The sequence below is a fragment of the Oryctolagus cuniculus genome, chromosome 2 (genome assembly GCF_051225735.1).
Source record: "Oryctolagus cuniculus isolate XC-2025 breed Fujian yellow rabbit chromosome 2, ASM5122573v1, whole genome shotgun sequence".
Classification (NCBI taxonomy): domain Eukaryota; kingdom Metazoa; phylum Chordata; class Mammalia; order Lagomorpha; family Leporidae; genus Oryctolagus; species Oryctolagus cuniculus.
In genome coordinates this window covers 32,926,034-32,936,227 of record NC_142868.1, presented here as the reverse complement: position 1 = coordinate 32,936,227, position 10,194 = coordinate 32,926,034, and the positions used below count along the sequence as shown (strand labels likewise).

At 44.7% G+C, this 10,194-nt stretch overlaps 1 protein-coding gene across 3 annotated transcripts; it reads left to right on the top strand.

The window, feature by feature from the left end:
* Window positions 1-239: 239 nt before the first annotated feature.
* TLR1 (toll like receptor 1) lies at window positions 240-9,899 on the top strand. Of its 3 annotated transcripts, XM_002709270.6 has the most exons (3): window positions 240-320; window positions 4,154-4,254; window positions 6,711-9,899. In XM_002709270.6, exon 3 carries the CDS (start codon window positions 6,772-6,774, stop codon window positions 9,160-9,162), a length of 2,391 nt encoding a protein of 796 aa, XP_002709316.3. In that variant the 5' UTR covers window positions 240-320; window positions 4,154-4,254; window positions 6,711-6,771; the 3' UTR covers window positions 9,163-9,899.
* Window positions 9,900-10,194: the final 295 nt, after the last annotated feature.

Here is a 10,194-nt window from a genome sequence, read left to right as displayed (position 1 = left end):
ACCCAGTGATGATCTATAGCTCGTTACACCTCTTCCTGGATTTCGTTAGTGTAGATAGCAGGGAGTGGCTGTAATGAAATACAGAACCATAAAAACATAATTCTACCTTAGTACGAGTCTATCAGTGAACTCACAGACCCTATTGTACATCTGCAAGGGAAGAAAAAAATCATACTGAACTGTGTAATGTAATTCCAGTGGTAGTCTGTAGATGGCGTAAAAGAGCTTTTTTCAACACTGATTACCAATGAAATAACTATTCAAGGAAGTTCTTGAATTTCATACAGACTACCAAACGGAAGACACGGCAGGTTGTCTTGGTAAGCAAAGTCTTATTTTATTTTGTAAAAGAAAATAATGGTATAGTTTGAAGGTACAGGGATCCCAAGTGTCTATGAGTAAGTCCTAGGCATTTTCCTACGTGGGCTTTATCTGATATGAGCTTAAGCTGAGCTAGCACTGTCCATGCCCTCCCAGCCCTAAGTCAGAGAAAGTTCTTGTCCTTGAGTGACACGCACACAGGATTTGCTTTCAGGGGCTGTTTTCGGGTTGGGAGTTGAATCTTTGGGTCACAGGTGTCTTCTAGTTTTTGTTTGTTTACAGAGCTGCTGGTTGTTCATGTCAGAGGGCATTGCACTTTGCCCTGTCTCCCTTGTCTGTGTTCTCTTTGCAATGAGAAGGTTCAAGAAAACGGGCTAGACTGTCTTGTGTATTCAAGTTTGTTCCCAAGGGTCTGCGTGCTGAAATTTGATTTCTATTGTGAGATATTAAGTGGGTTGGAAAGCTGCTCTGACTATGGTGACAAGAGTTGGGGTCTCCAGGGTGTGACTGGGATCAGTTAGGATCATCGGGGTGGGGCCTCGTGATTGAACACCAGTGGCTTTATAAGAAGAGACACACGTGTGCACTTTCCCTGCCTCTTGCCACGTGATGCCCTGTGCTGCCCTGGACTCTGCCAGCAAATTGCCCCCAGATGTAGCCCCTTGACCTTGGGTCAGAACAGCAAGTCAAAATAAACTTCTTTTTCCCCCAGAGACCTTTTATTTAAGGTATACAAATGTCATGCATTATAAACCCCTTTTCTTTATAAAGTAGCTGTCTCAGGTATCCTTACAGTGAGAAAATTGAACCAATGCAGGGTGCAAGTCAGCTTCTCCCAGAAGTGGTACAACTTCCCTGGTTTTATGGGCAGGCTGAGGTTTTTTCTAGCTGTTCCCACTGGCTCTGTCCTGGGAGCTAGCACTCAGGTGGAATTGTGGGTTCGAAACCTTTCCCAGGCAACAACCACTTTGGTCAAAAGGTTTGAAAGTGAATGTGTCTTTACAACAAAAAGCCCAAGTTTACAAAACCACATAGGGAACCTAGGAGAGAAGTCCTTGAACTGGTTCCAGTCCTTTCAACGCTAGCTGCATGGACACAGGGAAGAATGAAACCCTTGCAGAACAGAACTTGCTGGGCCAGACTGATGGCAGGAGTAGGATTCCCAGAGACCAAAGTCCCGAGCTGATGTTCTCAAGTCTCCAGACAAAGACAATTCAAATGTATGTGTCTGTTGTATCAGATAATATGAGGCTAAACCTATCAGAGTCAGGAAAGGTGACAAACACACCCATGGGAATGCTATTCCTGCAAATTAAAACACCACTTTACTATTTAACTTAGCAAATAATAACCTATTTGACAGTAAAATAGTTTTGAAGTTTTTTTTGTTTGTTTGTTTGTTTTGACAGGCAGAGTTCAACAGTGGGGGAGAGAGACAAAGAGAAAGGTCTTCCTCTTCCGTTGGTTCACCCCCCAAAATGGCTGCTATGGCTAGCGCGCTGCGTCAAGCCGGGAGCCAGGTGCTTCTCCTGGTCTCCCATACGGGTGCAGGGCCCAAGCACTTGGGCCATCCTCCACTGCCCTCCCAGGCCACAGCAGAGAGCTGGACTGGAAGAGGAGCAACCGGGACTAGAACCCGGGGTGCCGGCGCTGCAGGTGAAGGATTAGCCTATTGAGCCATGGCACTGGCCCCGTTTTGAAGTTCTAATAGATGAGATTCGGTGATGGTCATTGGGATCAAAAAATATTTTCTTTCAACGTGGCTGTGTGGCAGAGATTAAGCCATTGCTCAAGAGGTCTGAAAACCTTCTTAGAGTACCTGCTTTGAGTCCCAGCTTCTTCACTTCTCAACCTGCTAATGTATACCTTGAGGTAGCAGATGATGGCTCTCAAGCACTTGGGTCCTTGCCACCCATGTGGGTGACCCAGAAGTTGTTCAAGACTCTTGGCTTTTGCCTGGCCCAGCATTGGCTCTTGCGGGCATTTGGAGAGTGAAACAATGGGTGAAAGATCTGTCTCTTTGCCTTGTCTTTCAAATAAAATAAAATAAAATTTTTTTTTAAAATATCTTGCTTGGACCAAGGAGTCATGACACTGATTTTCATTGATTTAACATGTTTGGTATATAACATTTAAAGATTATCTAAAGACCTTAAAATTATTTCTTTATGTTACAATGCTTTGATTTCTTAATTGCAGAAATAAAATGTGTTCATAAACTAAGTATTTTAAATGAATGACTAAATGAAAGGACAAAATGGCATTTGGGCATTTGAGTCAATTAATTTAGCTAGCTGTAAAGATATGTGAGTCGGTTAATTTAGCTCGATATAAAACCAAAGCTGTGCTTTCATTAAATGCATGGGAACAGGAAATTTTTATTAATTCAACTCTTCCATGGTAGTAGCCACAGTTAACCATTAAAGGAATGAGAAAATTTTCACTTCGCTTGTGGTGGGCACTCCGTGGACTTAGCACGCATGTCCCCGCCTGGGGCTTTGTCTAGCACTTATCTCTCGGTCGCTCTGCACACTGGGCCTGAGAACGCCGATCCCCACTTCTGTGAACTCTGGAGTTGGCCCGGAGGTGGAAAGAGCTCCTCATTTAGATCTAAGCACAGTAGCCAGTAGGGGATCCTACTTGAGCCTGAAGCCCAGGCCATTTTTACTAGGACTTAGCTTGTACCAGTTGTGTTTTGAGATATCAGGGGCTGGCCTAGGCAGTCATTGGGTATTATTTCCATTCTTACTGTCTTGCTGGTTTAGGGTGTTGTAACTCCCCAAAATGTCCTAACAGACATTTACTTCTAGAAGATCAGGGTGCCAGCATGGTTGGGTTTTGGGTAGGCTACAACCTGTTCCTTGTCTCCTCATGTGACGGATGAGAGGCTCAGAGAGCTCTCTGGAGTCCCTTTTCTAACCTTATTCATGAGGGCTCTAACTCAAGATCACCTCCCTTAGGCCCCGCTTCCTAATACTATATCACATTGGGAGTTAGGATTTCAACATGTGCAATTTTTCAGAAATTACTTATTTTATTTATTTGAAAGGCAGAGAGACAGACAGAGACAGGGAGATGGGATCTGCCATGTGCTGGTGCACTCCTCAAATGTCCATAATAGCCTGGGCTGGGGCAGATAAAATCCAGGAGCCAACAGCTCAATCTGTGTCTTCCACATGGGTGGCAGGGACCCAAGTACTTCAGTATCCCAGGGTGCACATTAGCAGAAGCTGGAATCAGGTGTGGAGATGGAACTAGAACCCAGGCACTCCCATATGGGCTGCTGGCATCCCAAGCAACACCACGCCAAACACCACCCCAACAGCATATGACTTTTGGAGAGACACAAACATTCAGTCCATAGCACTTCTTTTTTTTTTTTTAAGATTTTATTTTATTTATTTGAAAGATAGAATTACAGAGAGAGGTAGAGACAGAAAGAGGTCTTCCATCCGCTGGTTCACTCCCCAGATGACCGCAACAGCCAGAGCTGCGCCGATCCGAAGCCAGGAGCCAGGAGTTTCGTCCAGGTCTCTCACATAGGTGCACAGGCCCAAGGACTTGGACCATCTTCTACTGCTATCCCGGGCCACAGCAGAGAGCTGGATTGGAAGAGGAGCAGCCGGGACTAGAACCGGCGCCCATATGGGATGCCGGCGCTTCAGGTCAGGGCTTTAACCTGCTGCACCACAGCGCCGGCCCCAGCACTTTCAATATTGCAGCTGTGTGAGGAGCTCCTTCAGGAAGGAGAAAGTTCCTGAGTTAATGCCACAAAGAAGCGACCTTTACTTTTACCATGAATTCTCACATCTGAGTCATCTTTCTCTTTCAGCGTCTTCATGAAGGCCAAGGAAAGGTAACAACAGGGCCTCTTCTGGAACAGAATAAATAAGAAAGGACAACGAAGGCATCTTCGGACACCTCGACTAAAGTGTAAGCCCAAGAGAGCTCTGGAAACCAGACTGGTTTGCCTCTGGGGGAACTTTTGCAACTCAGGGTTGTTCCTGGGAGCTAAATTCTTTAGGTCCTTCTGTGCCCATTGAGATAAGGAAGAGGAGAGGGAAAGAAGGATCTGGTGCTTTGTGGATCCTGATGGCTTATCTAATGCAGTTCAGGGGATGTGGAGTACCTTGAAAGTGTACAGCTGGCCGGCGCCGTGGCTCACTAGGCTAATCCTCCGCCTTGTGGCACCGGCACACCAGGTTCTAGTCCCGGTCGGGGCGCCGGATTCTGTCCCGGTTGCCCCTCTTCCAGGCCAGCTCTCTGCTGTGGCCAGAGAGTGCAGTGGAGGATGGCCCAAGTGCTTGGGCCCTGCACCCCATGGGAGACCAGGATAAGTACCTGGCTCCTACCATCGGATCAGTGCGGTGCGCCGGCCACAGCATGCCAGCTGTGGCGGCCATTGGAGGGTGAACCAATGGCAAAAGGAAGACCTTTCTCTCTGTCTCTCTCTCTCCACTCTGCCTGTCAAAAAAAAAAAAAAAAAAAGTGTACAGCTGCCAGCCCTGGCTGAAGGGTCTTGAGGGTCATCCCAAACGAACTCGCCCTGATCCGTGTGCCACTGGAATGCTGATAACAAAATAGCATCTTGTCTAGAGCAGGCTGATAACTAGTGCGAAGGCCACACCCTAGAACAATACCCAGCATTTCATATGGAATAAAGACATTTTATGAGTGAATGAAAAAAAAATTGAGTAAGAGAGAGGAGGAGACAATGCCCATATTTAAAAGCTCCCACTCCCTCATCACCCTTGGATGCGAGCTCAACTCGCTGCAATGACCTACAAGACCCCACGTGACCTTGGCTGTGACACCTCTCATTTTTGCTCACTCAGTGCTCACACTGACCTCCTGGCCCTGGGCAAGCCAACCTATCTGCCTTTGCCTGTGTCAGAAAGGCTCTTCCCCCAGATCTTCCCACGGGTGACTGCCTCACGTCCATCTGTCTAACTCATCTCTGACAGCAGCTGCCACCAACTACCCCCCCACGCCTGCAATGGACCCTTGGTTTTCGTATGGAGCACTTAGCACTTTATGAAGTTAAGCTTGGATATTTATTTGTTTATTTTCTATCCCCTCTCCAAATAATAAGCTCCTTGGGAATTAGGACTTTATCTTACTCACTACACCCTTAGCTCCTAAGCCATGGCCAGTAGGGTATCAATACATATTGGTTGAATAAATAAATGGAAGAACACATTTCCTGCGAGGTCTTTCATCATGATCTAATTAATCACCTTTTGCACAAGACCCAGGTATAGCCCCAAACCTCGTGAAGATCCTGAAAGGTAAGGTAAGAACAAATTCACCATGTGGGAGAATTCTCAAGAATGTCATGGGCAGGTATGTGTCAAAGAGTGGAGGTCTACCCAGTGAATCTTAGCCTGAGTTCCAAATGATCTCAGGAGGGGTGTGGCCAGAGGAGTTCCCATAAACCAAATCACCATTAAGGGTCTGAAATAACAGAAATTCGTTTGTTATCGTTCTGAGGGCCACAAGGACCAAACCAAGGTGCCCGCATGGCAGCATCCTCTCCAGGGGCCCCCCCAGCTTCTGTGGCTGCTGGTGTCACTGGCCCTGTGGCTGTATCACTCCAACCTCTGCCTCCGTCCTCACGTGGCTTTCTCCTTTGTGATTCTGTCCTCTGCTGTCTCTGTCAAATACCCCTCTGCCTCTTATAGGCATACTTGTCATTAGATCTAGGGGCCATTTTCCATGTGATCTCATTTCTCAAGATCCTTAACTTTGGGGTGGATCTTAGATGAATTAAGATACTGCATGAGATGCCGGCATCCACACCAGAGGGCCTGGGTTCGAGTCCTGACTCCACTTCTGCTTCTAGCTTCCTGCCTGATGTGCATCTGAGAGGTAGCCGGCGATGGCTCAAATCCTTGGGTCCTTGCCACCCATGTGGGAGACCTGAATTGAGTTCCCAGCTCCTGGCTTCAGTGTAACCGAAACCTAGCTTTTATGGACATTTGAGGAGTGAACCAGTGAATGGAAAAGCCATCTCTGACATTCTCTGCATTTCAAATGTATGAAAGAAATAAAAATAAACAAAACTGAACTTCTTCCAAATATTAATAAACAATCTTTAATTTTATCCCTGAAAAGATTCTTTTTCTAAATATGATAATATTCAGTTTCTGGGGATTAGGTCATGGGCAGGAGGCAGACAAATCTTCTGGGGTCTCACCCTTCAACCCCATCCGTATTACTCGTTATTTGATAAAGCTGACATAATTATCTATCTTTCTAATGTTTCCCAGGCTTCAAGTTGTGTAACCCAAAGAATATAGCCTCCACCTTACGAGTCTCTAATAAAAAGTGTTTAATGTCAACCATGCCTAATTTAATGTTATCACTTAACATGCATTTTTTTTTTCTAGGACCTGATTCAAGAGGCTCTGAAGAATAGCAACTGCCATTAGGAATGTCTAGTGTTCCAGAATGACCAACACTATTTCTAGCAGCTTCCATCTTGCCATCATTGACATGTTAATACTTGTGGTCAGAATCCAACCATCTGATGGGAGTGAGATTTCCATTAATATGTCCAAAACAGGCCTGCTCCATGTTCCCAAAGACCTGCCTCTGCAAACCACGGTCTTAGATATTTCGCAAAACTCCATATCTGCGCTTCAGACAGCAGATGTCCAATCACTCTCAAACCTGAGGATTTTGATAATTTCTCACAACAGAATCCGATATCTCGATTTCAGTGTGTTCAAATACAACCAGGAATTGGAATACTTGGATGTGTCCCACAATGAGCTGTGGAAGATTTCTTGCCACCCTAGTGTGAACTTCAAGCACTTAGACCTCTCGTTTAATGCGTTTGATGCTCTGCCCATATGCAAACAATTTGGCAACATGTCTCAGCTGAAATTCCTGGGGCTGAGTGCAAGCCAGTTACAAAAATCCAGCGTGCAGCCAATCGCTCATTTGAATATCAGTAAGGTTTTGTTGGTCTTAGGAGACCATTATGGGGAAAAAGAAGAGCCTGACGTGCTTCGAGACTTTAACACAGAGAGTTTGCATATTGTTTTCCCCTCCAAAAAGGAATTCAGCTTCCTGTTGGATGTGGCAGCCAGCCCTGCAGCAAGTCTGGAGTTGTCTAATATTAACTGCGTGCTACATGACAACGAAAGTTCTTTCTTCCTAAACGTTCTGTCAAAACTTCGAAAGAATCCAAGGTTATCAAATTTTACCTTACACAACATTGAAACGACTTGGAAGTCTTTCCTTAGGATCCTCCAGTTGGTTTGGCCCTCAACCATAGAGTATTTCTCAATTTCAAATGTGAATGTTCAGGGTCCACTTGACTTCATAGATTTTAATTATTCTAACACTTCCATAAAGGCCTTGTCTATAAACCAATTTTCCAGTAGTACGCTCAGTCTTTCCCAAGGTAGCATCTACAAAATTTTGTCAAATATGAACATCCAAAATTTCACAGTGTCTGGGACACGTATGATCCATATGCTTTGTCCGCTCCAAATTAGCCCATTTTTGCATTTGGATTTTTCCAACAACCTCTTGACGGACACGATTTTTCAAAACTGTGGAACCTTAACTGGGTTAAAGACATTTAATCTGCAGAGGAATCAATTAAAGGACCTCACAAACTTAATTCATATGACCACGAAGATGAAGTCTCTACAACAGTTGGATGCTAGCCAAAATTCACTAAGAAATGATGAAAACGAGGTAGACTGTTCCTGGACTGGAAGTTTATTAAATTTAAATTTGTCTTCCAATGCACTTACGGACTCTGTTTTCAGATGTTTACCTCCCAAGGTCAAGGTGCTTGATCTCCACAATAACAGAATAACGGCCATTCCTAAAGATGTCACCCACCTGGAGGCTTTGCAAGAACTCAATGTTGCTCTCAACTCCCTCGCAGACCTCCCTGGGTGTGGCCCCTTCAGCAGCCTCTCTCTGCTGATCATTGAGCACAATGCAGTGTCCCACCCATCAGCTCGTTTCTTCCAGAGCTGCCAGAAGATTACGTCAATAAAAGCGGGAAGCAATCCATTCCACTGTACATGCGAGCTAAGAGAGTTCATCAAAAGTATGGGCCAGCTATCGAGTGAGGTGGCGGAGGGCTGGCCTGATTCCTATAAGTGTGCCTACCCAGAAGGCTACAAGGGAACCCTGCTCAAGGACTTTCATGTATCTCAGTTATCCTGCAACATAGCCCTGCTGATGGTCACCATTGGGGCCACCGTGCTGTTGGTGGCTGCTTCCATGACCTGCCTCTGCGTCTACCTGGACGTGCCCTGGTATCTGAGGATGGTGTGTCAGTGGACCCAGGCCCGGCACAGGGCTCGGAACATCCCCCTAGTGGAACTCCAAAGAAATCTCCAGTTCCATGCTTTTATTTCATACAGTGGGCATGATTCTGCGTGGGTGAAGAGTGAATTAGTACCCAACCTAGAAAAAGAAGATATCCAGATTTGTCTCCATGAGAGAGACTTTGTTCCTGGCAAGAGCATTGTGGAAAACATCATAAATTGTATTGAGAAGAGTTACAAGTCCATCTTTGTCTTGTCTCCCAACTTTGTCCAGAGTGAGTGGTGCCATTATGAGCTCTACTTTGCTCACCACAATCTCTTCCATGAAGGATCCAATAACTTAATCCTGATCTTGCTGGAGCCCATTCCACAGTACTCCATTCCGAACAGCTACCACAAGCTCAAAACCCTCATGGCACGGAGGACTTACTTGGAATGGCCGAAGGAGAAGACTAAACATGGACTTTTCTGGGCAAACCTAAGAGCAGTCATTAATGTTAAGTTGATGGAGCAAACAAAAGACATAGATCACACACAGGACTAAGAATATTCCTCTTGTCAGCATTGCTGTTCTTGAGATTTCCAACAATGACTTTATTTTGTATCCACACATATGTAAACACAATTTGGAGTTTACAACGTAGATGAACATACGTACAAGTACATGGTGGTTAAAGTTCATGAAATAATATGATTTTGATCTAAACAATTCATTTCTAACACATGGAGCATTCGCCTGTTTCTTGAATTACCATGAAATCCAAAGAAGTACATGTTTCTTTTTAGTGATGGAATCCTGGTTGCTGGTGTTGATATTAGAAACTCCATGACTTTTAGGCCAATAGATGGATTTCTGTTGCTGAATTGTAGAGCTGTTGGTGCCCACTGCGATTCTGCTCAGTATTTGCCTCTACAGGTTGAAGGTTGATCATTGCTCATGTTTGAGACTCAACACCCAAAGGGATTCCTTGCTGACCATCAGGGCCAGACAGTGAGTAATCCAGAAGTGTTGGACAGTTGCTCTTGGAAGCAGTCTTCAATCTGTCAGAAAGAGAACTGGTGGATAAACACCCCAACTTCCTCACCCACTTTTGAGATAAGACTGGGGTATACTTTTCACTCTCCTTGAGGTCTCCAGTGGGATAAAATTCTGGTTGTCCACAGTAGAAATGACTTGATAAAGTGTTCTTTATTTTCTTCTTTCATATTTTTTTCTCCTTTACTCACTCCTCAACAGGTGTTTGATGGAATCACTTCTGAAATAAACTAGTTTCAGTTGAACACTTGTCTCATACTCTGCTTATGGAGAACCTTGGCCAAGAGTGTGCTCTACTTCATTCCAGATGGAAACTCTGAGACCAATTTTCTATGGCTGGTGATTTTGCTCAGATTCCAGTTGTATGAACTGACATGAACAAGAATCTTAACTCTTTTTTGTCATTTTTAAGCACAGTTAAAATCATCTAGAAATTCTTTTGTTAATGAAAAGTCCTTTAGCAAGTCACTATTAAAAGTGAAAAACCTAGAGTACAAAATTGTATGACTTGGTCTCAACCATGTTAAAATATGTATAGAA